Source organism: Somniosus microcephalus, chromosome 23 (genome assembly GCF_052327205.1).
Source record: "Somniosus microcephalus isolate GS21.2 chromosome 23, FLI_Smic_1.0, whole genome shotgun sequence".
NCBI lineage: Eukaryota > Metazoa > Chordata > Chondrichthyes > Squaliformes > Somniosidae > Somniosus > Somniosus microcephalus.
Window position 1 is genome coordinate 22771317 of NC_141009.1, and position 19909 is coordinate 22791225.

At 43.0% G+C, this 19909-nt stretch overlaps 1 protein-coding gene across 6 annotated transcripts in view; it reads right to left on the reverse strand.

Moving 5' to 3' along the window:
* Positions 1–19909, reverse strand: part of ralgps1 (Ral GEF with PH domain and SH3 binding motif 1) — a 905396-nt gene that overhangs the window by 630270 nt on the left and 255217 nt on the right. For all 6 annotated transcript variants that reach the window (XM_085965598.1, XM_085965599.1, XM_085965594.1 and 3 more), the window contains 3 exons: positions 17904–18031; positions 2487–2594; positions 274–324 (listed from right to left, as the gene is read on the reverse strand). In XM_085965598.1, coding sequence (XP_085821724.1) covers positions 274–324; positions 2487–2594; positions 17904–17960 — 216 coding nt within the window. In that variant the 5' untranslated portion in view covers positions 17961–18031. The remainder of the gene's footprint in view (positions 1–273; positions 325–2486; positions 2595–17903; positions 18032–19909) is intronic.

The following is a 19909-nucleotide window of genomic DNA, read 5'->3' on the forward strand; positions in this document are numbered from 1 at the left end:
TGTACAACTGCAGCAAGACATCCTTGCTCCTGTACTCGAATCCTCTCGCTATGAAGGCCAACATACCATTTGCCTTCTTAACCGCCTGTTTGCACCTGTATGCTTACCTTCAGCGACTGGTGCACAAGGACACCCAGGTCTCGTTGCACTGTCCCTTTTCCCAGTCTATTGCCGTTCAGATAATAATCTGTCTTCCTGACGAAGAACTGCCCAGTTGCCTCCCCTGCCCCTCCTTTCCCCAGGAAAAGTGCAATATATAATCCCGTGCCTTACCTCTGGTTGTATCGCTTTAAATACTGGGACATCCATTAAAGTGATTTGGCTCTGCAACACACAAGAAAATCAGCAATTTATTTTAAATCTCAACATCATTTTTGCAGTGCGTGTGAGTGATCTTGCAGAAACGTTCCGCTTTCTATGATTTCGGTATTAATAGCAAATGTTTGCATAAACTAATCAAGAAAAGTCCTTTATTTGTGAAAATATTTGAAATCAGTACACAACTGTAGGAAAGAATGTCTCCTGATCTAGTTTTCTTTATAGGCATGGAAATAGCAACTCTTTCATTAGATTATATCTATCAAAGTTTTACTGCAATGACTATAAGAAAACAATTAAGCTCATTTATCAGTGACCGGAAGGCCTTTTAAGTTAATTCTCCAAATAGGCGTCCCCAGCACCGAGTCTCCTCCATCAGGAGTGAATATCAGAAAATCTCCAGTATATTCCCCACAATTTTCCATCACAAAAAAAACCAAAATTGTTGGGATTGGATCTGCAATTTCCTGCTCAGCACGAGACTCCTAACTCCAGGAGCGCACACTCAGAAAATTTCAGCACTTTCTAGGTTCGGTCAATTTTAAACATTTATGATCACTCATGGATTACTAAAGATGTTGCCCAAAGGAAATTTATAAATATTATGATATAAAAATGCCTCACAACACATCTGTGCTCACTCAGCAAAATTTAAAACTCCCTTTAAACCATTAGACGTCAACAGTTTATAGAATGTATTGCATATGGGAATATATTTTCTGGACCGTCAATAAAGGCCAGCAGTGTCTTTGGCCCCAATAGGCTAGACTGAGGGTCATTAAGATGCTACAATATGGTATCTATAGGGTGTTTCAACTATGACTGATGAGTAAAGGAAAATGGTAGGGAATTCTAATTAGAAAGAAAGATTGCAAGTGAGAAACCAATGATTTATATAGAGGAAATAGGAAGGATTTGTGGCCAAGTGCTTTTAAGGGCAAACAGGGCGGGTTATTGGTCAACTGAAATTCAGGGGTAAGTATCAGCCACACAAAGATTGTTAAAATACCTGGCAGCACGACTCATAAGAACAGGAAAAATGTGAACAAGGCTAAAAAGGAACCAGGCATGCAGTAAGAAAATAAACTGGAATGTCAGTTACTAAAATGTACAGAAGATTAAAAAAAAAAGGTGTCAGCCAGCGGCTCAGTGGGTAGCACGCTCGCCTCCGAGTCAGAAGGTCGTGGGTTCATAGTCCCATTCCGGCACATAAATCTAAGCTGACACTCCCAGTGCAGTGCTGAGGGAGTGCTGCACTGTCGGAGGTGCCGTCTTTCGAGTGAGACGTTAAACCGAGGCCCCGTCTGCTCTCTCAGGTGGATGTAAAAGATCCCATGGCACTATTTCGAAGAGCAGGGGAGTTATCCCCGGTGTTCTGGCCAATATTTGCCCCTCAATCAACATCACAAACAGAATATCGGGTCATTATCACGTTGCTGTTTGTGGGAGCTTGCTGTGCGCAAATTGGCTGCCGCGTTTCCAACATTACAACAGTGACTACACTCCAAAAGCACTTCATTGGCTATAAAGCGCTTTTGAGACGTCCAGTGGTCGTGAAAGGCGCTACATAAATGTAAGTCTTTCTTTCTATTCAGTGGGATCCAAATCTTGTGTGGCGATTCGATATGCAGCCGCTGCAGAGGAGAGACTGGATAAACCATGGATGGAGCAGCAGTAGAGTGGGGGGGGGGGGGGGGGGGGGAAGAGATTGGGAACGATGTAAAAAAGTGCAAAAACAGATCAGCAAAACAGTAGTTATGGCTGAAAATGAGGGAAGAATTTACGAAGCCAAGAATGAAACAGAACTCTATTAGCCATTCTTTATCTTCCTACTCTCAACTAAATAGGAACTACTGCAGATGAGTGCCGATGTCCTATGTCACTGCCAAAATGCAGACGTAACAGCAGTTACTGCACTCCAAAAAGAATGACTTTTTGAGGAGTGTTTTGAGAAGTTACGAGGCACTATTTAAATTCAAGTATTTCTTTTTGATAAATGCACGGTTTTAACCCCAGTTTTCTGCCCGATTTTGTACCTGGCCAGAGGAAGAGAAAAAAATAAAGGCCACCGGATCCCCTCAACGATAAATAAAACTCTCACGATCCGGCTGAGAGTAGAGTTGGGATATTGCACCATGCCAACAACGCACTGGAATGTGTCTACTTACAGCAAATTCCTCGGGTGTCACTTTAAGTACATCAAATACAACTGCATCGTAGCTTTTCATGGCATAATCCGAGTACTGTCCATCGAGAGAGTCCGAGCTACTGCTGCCCTGAAAAAAAAACAAGACAACATTAAATGTAACTCCTACTCCTCCGATAGAAAACGACATGTTTATTCATAACAACAGAAAATGCTGGAAAACTCGGCAGGCCAGGCAACATCCGTGGAGAGAGAAATAGAGTCAACGTTTCGGGTCGAAACCCTTCGTCAGGACTGAAAAAACACCGGAAATGAAACAGATTAAAAGGCCAGTTTGGGGGCTGGGAAATGGGGAACAAAAGAGAAGTGAAGAGACATTAAGAGGTATTCAAAACAAGACGAGATGGTGATAGGACTAGTGGAGAGAAACGGCTCTAGATGAGGTGTGAAAAGCGCTGGCAGAATGGGAGACAGCTGCCATGTGGGAGAGAAAAAAAAGGGGGGAAGGGCCAAAACAAAGGTGTGGATAAAAAATGTAATCGGGGCCGAGGTTATGATCTGAAATGTTTATTCATGATGTTCAAAGAGTAATGTTTCTGAATCTATCACAAGAAGAAACAGAATAGGGAGCGGTTTCGAACTTGGAGCAGATCGGGAGTTGCATTATCCCCAGAGTCTAGATGATATATTGTTAAAAATCCAGCGTATGTGCACACTCCCTGTTGTCCTGAACTTTGGTCATGATTTTAGGGCGACATTTAGGATGAAACTCCGACCAAAAGTTGTCGGTAACAACGTCATTTGCAGGCTCTGGCCAGTAGGTTGCTCTGTGGAGCAAGTTTCTGAGGGCTCTGTCCTAACTCTGTTATTCTCGTGTATACACAAAGACGTGTACATATCAACAGACTGTGGGCAACATCACAGGCAATTTACATAAAATGATAACTACCCTTATTATAGCCAATACAATACAGATAAAAATATTTTAAGCTCATTTTCTATCACAATCCAGCTAGAAAAAGAAAAACTGACATTGACACAAAAACACAATAGTTCCAAAATTCTATTACTGGGCGCAAGTGTCAAGATGCACCTGCTAGAAACTCCATTGATGACCTTAGCCAACTCTCTGGGTTCGGGGAGCTTTTCCCTCTTTCACCAGCTAATGAGGCGCTCCCGCACCAAGAGGAGCATCTGGGGTGCCTACCACGATCAAGATGGCGGAAAAGGTGGGCCCCACTTCTGCTCCTAAGCAGACAGATACACCTTGTCCGAGTAGGAGCATCTCTGCCAACAATGCGTCAGGTCCCACGACATAGGTAATCACTGATCCCAACTCAACACACCCGCACCCCCACCCGAAGACAGTGGCAATGTTTAGAGCAGGTGGCGACTCCACCGCCAACAAGTCATCTTGGATACTTCAGCTCAAGGCCAGGACCTGCAGATTTTCAGCCCCAAGGTATGGTCGTATTGAAAGTGTTGCTACACGAGCATAGGAATATTGAAATAGAGAATTTTACTATCAACCATTTATATCCAAGGGCAGCCTTGCACCTTGCAATGGATTGAGCATTAGAGAGTGTGTTTGCAGCCCTCCCTGTGTGGCTTCGGGGGAAGAACGTAAGGAGGAATAAAAGACAGAATGGAACAAGATTGATTTACTTTGAATTGCAATAACTTTCCAATTAGAAATGCACAGCAAGTGGGACTTTGCGCCACAGTAAGCATTTCATAGATAAATAGATGGCACAAGAATCACAGGAGGTCATTTCTTCATGTGCATTTCAAGAATAAAACAGTTCAAAAGGACTTTTTTTTTTCTAAATTAGGGCAATTTTCAGTGGTGCAGCCTGAAACAAATCAGAACTCTGACGGGCAGCAATGTAAGGTGCCATTCAGTCGAATGTGGCCGGGACACTGGTCACACCGTTACTGAGATTTAGATGGGCAGGAAACGAGATCCCGTTTTTAATTTTGCTGGGTTGGGGGGGCGGGGGGGATCAGAGCGCGAAGGGCCTCTCTCATTGTGTTTCTTCCATTTCTTTTCATGGGTCGTCACTGGGAAAATTGACACTTTGTATGACTTCAACAGCATAAATTTGGTGCTGCTTGAATATTGAATTAAACTCTTAGGTCCTGAAAATCCACAAAGGAAGTGGGTGGGGAAGGTGGGAGGGAAAGGGTTCGAATCCCAGAGCAAAGGCGGAGACGCACCTATGCGAGCCTCCGCCGCTGACCCTGCCAATGGGTCACAGCATTGGGGGGAATTTCCCTGTTTTGAATGGCAAAGGCAGGCACGCCACCACTGGGGGTGCATCTCAGACACCCGTCTAAGAGGCTAGAAATTTTGACCGAAGTGTTACTGCCCAGGGAGTGTGCCAGGATCCTGCCCAGGGAGAGTGCCAGGATCCTGACCACCCCCCCAATCTCAGCCGCACAAAACTTCCATAAGCTGCACCTAGCATGTAGAAATTTTTTTATTTTTTTTAAACTTCCAGTTTAGGGGTCATTGCCATGATCTGGGACTGGACAGCCAGGTGGGGCCCATTTCCACCATTTGATTGGCCTCACCAGGCAAGCCTCTCCCAATCCTACGCCATATCCCTCTGAAATCCTGGGAAATGGGCCTCACTCCAGCCTCGCCCGCTCATTCGCTGATGGTCTTATTTGAGCCAGACCAAAGGTCAACAGGAAGGTCAGGACACAGCATAACCAGCTCCTGGTCAAATTCTGTGGCCCTTCCGCTGCATTCCCATGGAAGCTACAGCAGGAAAGCACTTTAAGGGATGTGGATTTTTTGATCTCAATGAGTTGCCGCAAAACAAAGAATCCTGAAATTGTCGCCAGCTGTTTGCTTATCTGAATTGGATGGTTAGTAAGTTATGCTCTTTCCAAAAGCTGTATGCATAATTTTTTCACGTCTTTGTACTATTGAGGCCCATCAAAGTGTAGCAATCAACAGCCAGTTGCTATATAAACAACCGTCTTCAGAGCTGGCAAGCTCCAAACATCAACCATGTTGAAATTATAGGGAAAATTAGGCGAAAACCTCACTCTCGCCAATCTGACCTCCTCTACCTCGCCCCATGTAAAATTTAACATCTACGAAAGTTCAATCAATCTTCAAAATGGCCAACGTGTTTGCACCTCAAACTCATGCCTGCCATATGGAATACAATACCAGTACTGTGGACTGAAAATGGCAACAGGCCGTGGTTGGTCAGTTTTATTAAAAAAGTGAAGTAAGTGGATAGTGGTAAAGTGTTTTTAATTTGTACTTGGGAAATGTAAGCATTTTTGTGTGCTATGGGCACAGTTAAAGTTCATTACACTCAAGACTTTAGTAATAATGGATTATAGATGCTTGTGCAGCTCACGCTTCACAGGAAAAACATCCTTTTTTAAAAAAAAGACTTGCATTTATATAGCACCTTTCACGACCACCGGACACTCTAAGCGCTTTACAGCCAATTAAGTACTTTTGTAGTCATTGTTGTAATGTGGGAAATGCGGCAGCCAATTGCACACAGCAAGCGCCCACAAACAACAATGTGATAATGACCAGATAATCTGTTTTAGTGATGTTGATTGAGGGATAAATATTGGCCAGGACACCAGGGATAACTCCCCTGCTCTTCTGTGCCATGGGATCTTTTACGTCCACCTGAGAGCGCGGACGTGGCCTTGGTTTAAGGTCTCAACTGAAAGAAGGCACCTCCGACAGTGCAGCGCTCCCTCAGCACTGCACTGGAATGTCAGCTTAGATTTTTGTGCTCAAATCCCTGGAGTGGGACTTGAACCCACAACCTTCTGACTCAGAGGCAAGGGTGCTACCCACTGAGCCACAGCTGACTGTACATTAACAGTCCACAAACATATCCGATGTACAACAACATAGTGCCTTTAACATAGTAAAACATCCCAAGGCCCTTCACAGGAGCGTTATCAAACAAGATTTGATGTACAAGGAGATCAATGTCCAAATTAGAAAAAAGCAACAAACTAAATCGGATAGTAAAATCTCAGGAAATTGTATGGGTCAGACCATAACAGACATTGAGACAAGACATAAAGCATCCAATACATATGCAAACATCCAATAGGTTTGCTTTAGTCTGAAAGCTTTTAAATATATTTTATCTCCTATCTCAAGGGTGTCGTTTACAATTCTGGAGATATTTTTTGCATTCCTTTTCTTGCAGCTCCCTGATCTGCATACTTTGAAAACTCAATGACCTTTTTTAGCTTGGATTGGGATGACTTATGTGCATCTCTATGGAACAGTTACCAAGTTACAAGGATAAACTGGGGGGAATAGGCAAGGAAATGAGACAACAAGGGATCGACGTATGACAGCATTGGGAGAGGTTTAGATGCCACAATGCTTACTGTGGAACAGAAACAAAACTGAAAATACTTGCACATTAGATTTGTTTTTGCAAAATTGCTTCCACTGTGTGACACACCCATAGCTGTAGGACAAGGTAACAGCCCTATAATCAGAACTAACACCATGTTGTGGCTTCCTGGATTTCTGTTTCATACACTCAAACACTTCAACTGCCACCTAATCAGCACGAAAACGATGTTGCTGTCTCCATGGCGATGGTGCTAGGCCCAGTGCTTAACAAGAAACTAAGAAAGATAATTTACATTGATATAAAATATATATGCTCATGTAACAGGGCACTTGACAAAGGGGAAAGGCGTCAAAGAGATGAGGAAGGCCAACAGCACAGCTGAAGAGGTGGGTTATAGGCAGGCTTATTGAAAACCGAGAGAGAGACAGCAAAGGCAAATGGTTTCGGAAGCGATTTCCAGAGGGCAGGAGCGTGATGGCTGAAAGATTACACTTTAATAGTGCGTGGGTGGGGTATTCCCGAGAGAGAAATGAAAGGGTCCTGGCTGGGATATATAACTCTTTCAGGATTTGATGTTGAACAGGCAGTTAGACAGTACAGAAACAGCCCTCAAGTTAATAATGGTAAGGCAGATACAGAATTGAGTGGCAGCAATATAAATGTGGCGATCTTATCACGGGTTGAATGTGAATGATGAAGAGGGCACTAAGGATTGAGCCTTGAGGCCAAAAAGGGTTGATCATACAGATTTTAAAATATGTATTGACTGTATTGGGACAGGTAAGAGTGGAACGAGAGAGAGGGCACAGCACAGAGGAACAGTGGTGGAGAGTGGAGTGGTTCATGGTGTCGAAAGCAGCAAAGAGGGCGAGGAGAACAAGAGGAACTAAAAGCTAAGGTTGCAGTCACACAGGGTAATACTGGTTACTTTTGAAAAGACTCTCTCAGTATTCCGGGCTCATTTGAAGCCACATTAGAGAGACTCAAACACAAGAGTGTAGGCGATGTGGGCACGTGGTTCAGTGAAGATCTTGTATTCGAGGACAGTGAAGGAACAGGTCAGGTTGCAGAGAGGGTGGTTGATTACAAATAGAGAGAGAGGGATCAAGGGTGGTATTTTGATGATGATGCCAGTTTTGAAAGGGCTCAAAATATTGCCCGACAACATCCGCAATCCAGGAATGGGGCAGAGAAGGAAAACTTGGACACAGTCAAGAGCTGGGATGGAAGGGATCAAGAAGCAGGAGGACATAGGGGAGAAATTGTAAAATGTAGAAGAAACGGAGTTGGGGTTGGATTTAGAAGGGACTGACGAGGAGCGAGTCCTTTTTCTTTTAATAACTGAGATACTGTGAAGTGTGATTTCTGAAGTGTGGCAGTTTATGCAATAGACACAGAGAAAGGATAAGTAACAGCAGAAAATTTCCTTGTGCACCATATGTAACAAAATTACAATCCCATCTATAAAGAACAAGTTTATGATTTTGCTGCATTTAGCACTTGAAGTGTCCCCCAATATTGTGCAATTGTAATGAGTAAAATTTATTTAAATTCAGAAAAATTAACTCATTTTCAAATTCAGAATTTTTTTTATTTTTGCCTTGCTTTTATGTTACCTCAATTTTTCAATTATTTCCCCCCATGTACTTTATTCATTCATGGGATGTGGTGGTGAGCCACCTACTTGAACTGCAGAGGACAGTTAAGAGTCAACCACATTGCTGTGGGTCTGGAGTCACCTGTAGGCCAGACCGGGTAAGGACGGTAGATTTCCTTCCCTGAAAGTCATGCGTGAACCAGATGGGTTTTTATGACAATCCGGTAGTTTCATGGTCACCATTACTGACATAAGTTTTTAATTCCAGATTTATTTAATTGGGATTTAAAATTCCCCAGCTGCCTGTGGTGGGATTTGAGCTCACATCTCCGGATCATACTAGTCCAGCAACATACCCACTATGTTACCGTACCCCCTGACTGAGCGGTGGCCAGTTTTGCCAATGTTACTCTATAACTAGCAGGAAAAAAAAGACATCCAAGCAGCATAGCCTCAAGTTATCTGTCTCCCTGTGCAAAAGGTGTCCTGATATCCTAACTGAGATTGGGAACTCACGGTGTGGGAAATTACTGGTAGAAGCTGGATTATACCCCTCCACATACATCATTAAGATTCCAACACACTGTGTTACCAAGCCAGGCTAACATTCTTCAGTCAATGTTTAATACAATAAAATGCAAGGACAGTTCTTGTGATTATAATCCTCATTTTCTTCTCGAACAAGTCACTGTACTTCAGTGCAATTCATTTTAAGTAAAGTGCTTTGTAACGTTTCTCAAAGATGATAAAGCAAGTCTTACTTCCATTGCAGTTCCAATATCTCATACACTGTCAGTGATAACCTGCAGTCGGCTGCACATTCAGCGTTGCTCAAGCTATTCGGCTTCAACGTAACAAGGATTATGTTTTTGAAATTCCCATATCAGCTTTATAACTGTACCAATGAAAACTTCTACTGCCAAAACTTGGGACAAAAACCTCCACAAGTGAACAAGCTGCCCAAAAACTACAACACTGCCAAACTCAGCTCCCACAATCCGAAAGTTGAAGTCCACTTCCATATTACGCTGCAAACAAAAACATCCTGCTGCTCCTCACCGATTCCTCGTCAACGCAGAACCGATCTGACCCTTGCCACCCATGTTGTATTGGCTAAATGAGCACATGGTGTAAACCCAGAGAGAAGATTGGGGAATCATGCCTGCACTCATTTAAATTTCATCAATTAGGTTATAACACTGAAAGGAAGCTCTGGCCCTATGGGCCAATCTAAAAGGATTGACTGGATGGCGTCACACAATAAAAAGATGGCAGCCATCCAGAGGATTTTAGGCCCCAACTAGACTTCCCATTCTGCATTTTGTTTACTTCTATTGACCACTGCTGTGGTATCTGTTTGGTCATTGGTAACCAGGTGAAGCTAGTGTAACCAGGTGAAGCTAGTGTATTGTGTTATGTGGTTATTACATTGTTACAAGGGACCAATTTCTTGTGCTGCCTATCCAACTGTCACTCTGCAGTTAAGCAGTGAACCCTCCAAACCCCAGCTCCAGATTCTGACCACACTTGCAGACTTATCCCAGACACCTGTTCTCTCCAAACCGAGACCCCATCTCTTCACTCCCTTGTATTAAGCCAGAAAGCAGCACAAATATCAACACATGGTCACCAAAGAGAGAGGAGATTATTTCTGCTAAAAGCAAACTTTTTAAATTCCAAGTTAGAAATTAGAGCTTTTTAAAAAATTAATTCACGGGATGTCAGCATGTCAACATTTATTGCCCATCCCTAGTTGCCCTTGAGCAGGTGGTGGTGAGCCGCATTCTTGAACCGCTGCAGTCCGTGTGGTGAAGGTACTCCCAACAGTGCTGTTAGGGAGGGAGTTCCAGGATTTTGACCGAGCGACGATGAAGGAACGGTGTTATATTTCCAAGTCAGGATGGTAGGTGACCTGGAGGGGAACTTGCAGGTGATGCTCTTCCCATGCGCCTGCTGCCCTTGTCCTTCTAGGTGGTAGAGGTCGCGGGTTTGGGAGGTGCTGTCAAAGAAGCAGCCAACTGTAAGGATCCCAAGCGAACTGTGATTGGGCAGCTTCAGCCCACTACCGAGTAGGCAAAAGCCCATGCATGACCATAATTTATCACAGATTGTCAGTAAATTGGAAATTTTATTACGAAAAGACAAAAGGATGACTGTTGAGGGAATTACACTGGTGTATTGAGGGGTAGTGTACTGAATTTGGAGCGGAGGCACATTCTGGGAGTAGCGTAAAGGGAGCACTATACAATACCTAACCAGGAAGCATTTGATGCTGGCAGTGGTTGCCAAAAGCAGCAGAATGCTGCACTCACAACAACTAGCATTCTTTACTTTGTTGAACATGTTAATTCACTGGAAAGTATGTATATTTTTGAACAATGAAGGCATGTGGAGAACTGTAACAAAAATGCCAAATTTCAGATTCCCTCTAAGCCTGATATGGTCAATAAGTTAAGTGCAAACTTCCTTCATCGTCGCTGGGTCAAAATCCTGGAACTCCCTCCCGAACAGTACCTTCACCACGCGGACTGCAGCGGCTCAAGGCGACGGCTCCACTCCACTTTCTCAAGGGCAACTGGGGATGGGCAATAAATGCTGGCCTTGCCAGCGACGCCCACATCCCATGAATTAATAAAAGAAAGAGTGAAGGGGAGAGAATGTGTTGATATAGGTGACTGGTCACACCACCTGTGGTAATGCTCACAGACACACAACAAAAAAACCTCTCCCTCTTTTGCTAACTCTCTCTCGTCTCCCACTCTGTCTTCTGGCCCTGTGCTTTTTTTGTCCTCCTCTCTGCATACCTCTCGCACACTTTTTGTTGTCCCGATAGCAGTTTCTGACTTTTTCCTCACTCGGGCACACTTTGTGGACTGCACTCATCATCAGCGTCTTCTCTCTTTTGTAGCTCTTACTCTCTGTTTCTTTCTCTCTAAGTTTTTGTCTCTGTGCTTGGTTCTGCGTCTCTTTCTGTATATTTGTCACTCTGTATATCTTGCACTTTTTTTTTCTTCTCCCTTTTCCTCTCAGCTGGCCTGGAGGCAGAACGGGACCCCAAATTATTGACATCGTGGCTGCTGCTGCAGTCAGACACGTTTAGTTGCATCACATCCCGAGACACAACTGCAGTCTCCAACCATTTAATGCATCTCGTGGAGCAACAACATGCAGTAAAAGATCATTCCTAACCCACTTACATGTTGGATGCCATATGAACATAGGAACGCGAGTGGGCCATTCAGCCCCTCGAGCCTGCTCCGCAATAACAGTGGCTGAACGCCTCACACATTGTTGGAAGATATTTTGTATGTTATCTTAAAATAAACGGGTCAATGGGAATGTCACGCAAGCGAGCTAAGTGCTCATCTTCTAATATCGGCAATAGGAATTTCTCGTTTTCAGTCTTGCAATAAATCTCGAGACTTTTTTTTAATTCTTCAAAATAAAAAACACGTGGTCTCATCAGCTTTAAATGCCCTCATTTGTAACAATTTCAAGCGTTATACATTTGTGAAAAACACGGTAACAGCAGGAGAACTTGAAACATAGAAACACAGAAAAATAAGAGCAGGAGTAGGCCATTCGGCCCTTCGAGCCTGCTCCGCCATTCAATATGATCATGGCTGATCCTCTATCTCAATACCATATTCCCGCTCTCCCCCCACCCCCATACCCCTTGAAGCCTTGTGTCTAGAAATCTATCTATCTCCTTCTTAAATATATTTTAAAAACAGCTGTCGCAGCAACACTGCAGATCTCACTCCACCGGCCAAATGCGAGGAGGCAAGTGCTCTTAAGGGGAAAAATAATAGGAAATGGTGCGCGTGTGGCAGGAAGGAGGAGGGAGGAAATGTAGAGGGAAAAAAAAACACAGCTACTGATATGGGATTTGAAAATGATTTCACTTCAACAACATTTTCTGAAAGACACGTGCAGCAGCAAGAACAGAGCTTTTTAAAAAAAAATATATATATATATATATATATATATATATATATATATATATATAAAAAAAGGAGTTCTCTCCTGAGAAAGTGGCTGATGAAAAATAATTTTAAATGATGCCCAGTCTTCACACGGTACATTTTTGCAGACGAGCTATTTTCCCCTGCAGATACTGAATCAATCCTTCTTTATGTACTTGTCTCTAATACAGTCATTATTTTGTCCGGCGAGCGTCTGTATTGATCGTCCCCACGGGCTTTAATCACATCTTTCGATTAAAAGGAAGTGATTTATCCGGCTCACAGGAACCTTCAGATGGTTAATGGCTTTCACAGTAGCAATAATAAGGCAAGAGTATTTTTCCAGAAACTGCTTTTGTTACATTTTACATTGGGAAGTACTCTCTGTTAAAGTGTACCGTGTTTGTGACGAGTTCCCTCCATATAATAAGATATTAATATGGACCTTCCAAAGCAAAAACATCCCAAATTAGATGAACTTAATTATTAAAATATTAACAGAGAAATATTAATCTCACCCTTCAGTTTGAAATCCCAGCCATATTAACAGCCAAAGAACATCACATATGGATGAAATAAAATGCACACTTTAGCGACAAAAAGGCTTATCTACACAATTTCAGAGTCTTTTTCTGTATGACAAACGTGCAGTGGCCACTATCTGATTACCTCGACAGCGCACGGGGCCGGGGGGGGGGGGGGGGGGGTGGTGAGTGGGTCGGGTTGAGGGTGGGTCGGTGGGGGGGGGGTAATTTTCACCTTCGCTGCCTGGGCAGTGATCTGACGGAGCAAATGGTCTGCCTGTTGTGGAACCCGCCCGATTTTCATTCCATTGAAATAAATTAGGCAGATTCTGCACCGGGCGGGAGATGCACTCCACCAGATTACCTCCCAGGCAGAGAAGGTGCAAATTACCCCCTTATATACCGCGTGAACGAGAACATTTGCTGTTTCTCATTGTACTACAGTCATGGTGACTGACAATTTAGGTTACAGGGCTGACTGCTGTTCCTTAAATTCAGAAGACAATTTGATCAGCAAAGCAAAGGCAAATTGTATCAAGAAAAGGGGCACTGGTGCCTCAGGAAATGATACTGCTAGACTTCACTGCAGACACAGCACTGTCGTGTTTTTCTAACAGGCAAGTTATATCAAATTCATCAGATAGCTTGCATAATCCTGCCAGGAACAGGGTGTTTAAGAGCCAGAAGCCGGAGGCATCAGTGGCAGAATTAGGTGCCTGAGATTTGAGTCAGAGATGCCCGAATCGTCCACTGAATGATGGGGTGGGGGATGTGGGAGTTTCCCCAACTACAGGCAGCCTGCCACCTTAGCAATAGAAAGTTTATAGTGTCAGTCACAGACTTTGTTGCATTAAAACGTATCTGCCTTCATTCTGCCCACACACTTAATTCTTTTGTAATTTACTGCTCTCGTCCTCATAATTTGTTCTAACTACGAGCTTTAGATCATCCGCAAAGTTGGACAATACTCCCTTATTCCAACTCCAGGTAAAATGTATAGGCAAAGTGAAAGTTAGGGCCCGAGTGCTTGATGCTTACGCATAAAGCCAAAAGCAGGGGGCTGCAGATTCCTGGGTAACACCACTCATCAGATGATCTGGTCATTATCACACTGCTGTTTGTGGGAGCTTGCTGTGCGCAAACTGACTGCCGCGTTTCCCACATTACAACAGGGACTACACTTCCAAAAAAGCACTTCATTGGCTGTAAAGCACTGCAAGATGTCCAGTGGTCGTGAAAGGCGCTATATAAATGCAAGTCGGTCTTTCTCTTTTTCCTGCCCATCCAAGAATGTCCTTTCGACAAAATAGGGAGAGCTCTGCATTTGAGTGCGTACAGTTTTGAAATAGCTAGAATAAAAATGGAAGCTGTCTTTCCTCACCAACTTCAAAAAGATTAGGAGACGAGTCCTCTATGGAAAGGTCAGATTGATCGACCTGGAAATTCGGTATAATACAGGGGCTGTGTTCCAGGTGCAAACTGAGTTGTACGCAATTAAAGCACCAACAGGTATTTGGAATGCAGATGACATAAGCATCTGCTCATTAGCATTTCATTGTGATAACTCCTACCGGGAATACTTCCATAATCTTTAGTTCTGGCAGGAAATACAAACTCCATGGATGAACTGGGATTTGAACCGTCAACGTACAACGCTGGACCTAGAAGGTCGACCAAAAGACAAATCTATCTGCTTCCCAAAAGTCTGGTTGCTTGTAAGATTCTATATGAAATACATTCTAAAAAAGGTATTTAACATCTTGTGGACTAATTCGAACTTAATTGTTTTTAGGTATTATACTGATTTGTTACTTTGATGCATTATTTGACGAATTAATCTATAAATAAATGTGACAAAGGAGCTTTAACCCCATAAGCATTGGTCTGTGGTGAATTTCAGAAGAACATGGCAGGGCATCTATGTCATCGCTAGTGAACATATCACCAGTAATAGAGAGACTGCCTAAACCGGCGTACAGTAGCTCACACAAGGCATGTACAAGGCCGCAGGCTTTGGTTCTTGTTTATGAAACTGCATTCAACTGTGAACACAGTGTTGGCAAACCACAACAATCCTTTTGTTCCAAATCTGTGCATCTCAACTCCCAACCAATTCCTTTTCCATGCCACAAAGTCATCCCCAATTGCATGCACCTCAATTTTAGCTAGTATATCTCATGAGGAACCTTATGAAATGCATGTTCATGGCACCCATCAATTCTTCACCTCCTACCACCTCCACATCTCCCATCAAAAAAAAACAACTCGATTTGGTTAGTTAGGCCTACCTTTCACAACCATGCGAACTCGCCCTCATCAGCTCATATTTCACAAGTGTTCACTTACTCTGTCCCTGGTAATTGATTCTAGCAATATTCCTGCTACTGATCTAAAGCTCACTGGCCTGTAGTTACTTGCGTTATCTCCTCCTCACGTTTTCAACACTGGTGTAATGTTTGCGACTTTCCGAATGCTCCAATAATATCTCTTAATTTCAGCGAGATTTGGAAGATTGGAAATAATGTATTCCTTGCCTGTACAGCGATTAGCATTAAATTCAGTGATGTGATAAATATACCTGGCACTAGAAGGCCTGGCACTTCCTTGGAGCTGCTCCCACGCTGCGGCCATAGTGTTTACGCACGAGTGGGGATTCCGCCGCACTTCCGGTGAAGTAATGGCGGTGGAGCGGGAGCACGCCCAGGAAATTCCAGGAGCATATTCTTTGTAAAGTTTATTTTTATTTTTTTTTAGAAAAGCAAGAACATTTAATATTTTAAAAATTGCACGGCTCACACACACACACACACACACAAATAATGTTCCTTTGTTTTACACAGAACTATAAAAAGGATGAAAATCACTTTCAATATTTATGATGGCTTTCAAAGAGCCTCACCAAGCTCCCCAGCCCGATCTGAACTGGGCAGATGTCTGGCAACTGAGGAGTCACAATGAATGCCGTATGAGGAGAGATTGGGTCGATTAGGCTTATATTTGCTAGAGTTTAGAAGAATGAGAGGGGATCTCATTGAAACTTATAAAATTCTAACAGGACTAGACAGACTAGATGCAGGAAGGATGTTCTTGATGGCGGGGGAGTCCAGAACCAGGGGTCAGTCTAAGGATAAGGGGTAAGCCATTTAGGACTGAGAGGAGGAGGAATTTCTTCACCCAGAGAGTGGTGAACCTGTGGAATTCTCTACCACAGAAGGCAGTTAAGGCCAATTCATTAAATATATTCAAGAAGGAGTTGGATATATTTCTTAAGGCTAAAGGGATCAAGGGATATGGGGAGAAAGCAGGGGCAGGGTACTGGATTTGGATGATCAGCCATGATCTCATTAAATGGTGGAACAGGCTCGAGGGGCCGAATGGCCTACTCCTGCTCCTATCTTCTATGTTTCTATAATATTGGAAAAGGCTATTGTCTAGTCTCCAATTCATCCACCCAAACAAAAACTGGCCACTTCATATAGACGAGCCATTAAAATAAAATGGTACTTTAAAGGAAAATATTCACAGTTTTTAAAAACAGAGCCAAGAGATCAGGGCAACAGCTGATCCAGGTAGGAAAGGCAGTAGACATTTTGGTTGAAATGTCTATACAGCTAACTCTTTTGGCTGATTTTATTGTTGTTTTTGTTTAAAGTGAAACTAGCAGCTCTCTCGTGGCCTCACTCACAGTGGGTTTTAGAGATTACACTCTGGAGGGGGGAACGGGAAGGCTGCTGGGATATAGAAGTAAGGAAGAGCACCTCTGAAAGGATTTGGAAATACTTTTGTAAGAGATCGCTTCTGATACTGTGCACGAAATATATTTCGATTGTGTCCTGGTAATCGGTAGTTTATCGGACTAGAGGGAAGTATGCAGTGGTGTCCCCCAGGGTTCGGCATTGGGACCACTGCTCTTTTTGATATCTATTCATGTCTTGGACTTGGGTATAATTTCAAAGTTTGCAGATGTCACAAAATTCGGGAAATGTAGCAAACAGTGAGGAGGATAGTAACAGACTTCAGGATGACATGGCAGATAAAATTCAACAGAGAAGTGTGAAGAGACGCATCTTGGAAGGAAGAATGAGGAGAGGCAATATAAACTAAATTGTACAATTTTGAAGGGGGTGCAGGATCAGAGAGACCTGGGGGTTCACATACACAAATCTTTAAAGATGGCAGGACAGGTAGAGAAGGCGGTTAAAAAACATACGGGATCCTTAGCTTTATAAATAGAAGCAGAGTACAAAAGCAAGGAAATTATGCTAAACCTTTGCAGTTTGAAAAATAAAGGTATTTGTTTCTATCAAATACCATAGTTACAGAAACAAAATGAATACACAAATGCAAGTTGGGGGAACAGCTTTTTACCTTTCTGTCCATCTTGTGAGGGTGTGGGTTTTTATAGTGAGGGTCAAGGAATATATAAAAACTTAAGAAAAGATTAAACTAATTGCATGTTTCCTTTCCCGAATATCTGCAACAGGATTTCATGTCAGCAATGGGTTATGCGCAAATAAGCATGTTTAAATTCAGGACCTCCCCTCAAACATGAACAATGATACAGTCCTTTCAGAGCTTCTTTGTTTAGATTAATCATTTTGTTTGCTCATTGTATTTAAGTTGTCTCCGAGATAAACGTAAAGAAAAGAAATGCAGCTGGTAAGCATTTAGAATATATCACAAAATATAAAGCCTGAACAGTGCAAGTTTTGACATGCCACATGGAAGATGATGCATTTGCTATATGAACAACCCCTTGAATATAGCAATTATGGGGCTCGTGCACTCGATTTCTTGATCTGTGCAACGTGCGTACAAGACTTTGTGACAGCTGTGCGTAGTCACAAACCCGACCTTAATGTCTTCTAAATGGATAAGACCAACAACAAAAATGACATTTGTTTAGAGTGGGTTCATTTAACCTGTACAGAAATAATTACGCGACAATGCACTGAGGTGTATTTGCACGTCCACGTCTAAAATGATTACCTCGGGTGTGGCAGACGTGACTCTCAGATTGGCCATCAGGCCATTCCTCTTGTACATGCTCCCCCTGCTTGTCAAGCAGTGTTTATTGGAGTCTCAGCTGGTGGCAGCGCACGATAGATGGCCAATCCCTGCAAGAGAAGAGAACAATCAGCAAAAGTAGCTTTTCAGCATTTGCATTTCAGACATGATCCTGCTGACACGGAAATAAATTACATTCGTGCTCCCTTGCGGTTCATTCGTGTGGTTATCGCACGCATCTACATCATCAGGCAGTGTCTGCAAAAATAAAAGGGAATAAATCCTCAACACAATCCTACAGGGGCTGCTGAACATTCTCTGTGTCATTACCCATGTTATTTGCTTCTTTAGGTCAATATCTTTCGAAGCGAGGTAACCGAACAATGTCGCGTAATGGCAACTCAAAGCTGCAATGGCTGCACATCGAGAGGGGAGTCGGAACTCAGAGAGGATCATGCCAGATGCAATTTAAAATGGCAAATGCAGAGTGCCAGGATTGGTGATGCTGTCTGTAGCGCCGCTAGTCTGCTTCTCTCTTGCCACCATCTCCTCATCTAATACCATGTGGGAACATCTGGAGGCAACTGTGTAATTTCTACGTCTGGTTATTTATTTTTAAACAATGAGGGCTCGGTGCCCGGTTTAATAGCGGGACACCTCCAGTGTGGTTCCATTCCAGCTTATTGCCAAAATGGATCTAACTGGAGTGTGAACGCAGCTTTAAAAATCGAACATGACAGGAGACGACTTTAAAATCATCCCCTGTTCTTCCATTTCAGTAGTAAGGTTAGACGCACATGGAAAGTATTCCAAATACTTGTAAGAATGTGTTTGCACAGTATCCAACATTAAATATATCACAATGCTGCTTAAAACACTGAATTCTCTGATTTTTTTTTTTGCATTTATAGGTTTTTGTCTTTACAGTCTTCAATTATTTTTCCTTTTCTTCTATTTCTTTCACAAGATCAAATATGATTATAGATAAGGAAAGCCATTTGGCCCATCACAGTTAATGCATCCAAAAAGACCCCAAGATCCCAAATGCTTCTCCGATGATTCCATAGCTTTTGCTCCCACTAATCTATCCAGAAATCCATTCCACATATTCATCACTCTCTTGATCAATACTTCCTGATATCAGTCCTAATTTTGTCTTTTACTAGTTTGAACCTGTGACGTCTTGCCCTACTCTCACAATTTAGTTGAAAGTCTTTTTCCAGATTTACCGTTTCCATATTGTTTAGGACCTTGTGCACCTCGATGGATATACTTCAGTTGCCTCCTTATATAAGGCTGAAAATCCAAATTGCTTCAGTCTTTTCTCATAATTCAAATTTCTAACACTGGAGATCAGCCTCATGGCTGTTCACGAAACAGCTTCCAGCTCTTGACGGTCTCCCTTATGTCTTGGAGACTAGCACGGGACACGTACTCAAGGTGTGATCCAGCTAGAGCACTGTACGATTTGACCATGACTTTCTCTGACTTGTACTCTATTTGTTTTGGCTTTACAGTTCAACATTGCATTGATTGCTGTCCTGCATTGGTTGGACAGAGCGGGGGAATGGGACTGACTGGATTGCCCGACAGAGAGCCGGCACGGACTCGATGGGCCGAATGGCCTCCTTCTGTGCCGTTATGACTCTATGGGGGTGATTTTGGAGGCGGGACTCCCACTTGTCGAGTTTCAGTCCTGCCTCCATCAACTTCTGGCCAACCCAAAAATTTGTGACAGATGTACCGTCATCATTTGACAGCTCTGTGAAGCTGTCCAACAGTGACATTCTCTGTAGTTTGATGAGGTCTTGAATTCAAGACCTCATCAAACTTCTTTCTTTTGCAGAAATGAGATGGTTGTTGCATTGGAGAATGCGAAGGCCATCAGTCATCTCCAACGTGGAGGTCAGAGACTCTCTGCATACACACTGACTGAAGCCTGCAGGAAGAAACAAAGGTAAGTACACTTTTACTAACACTTACCTCAG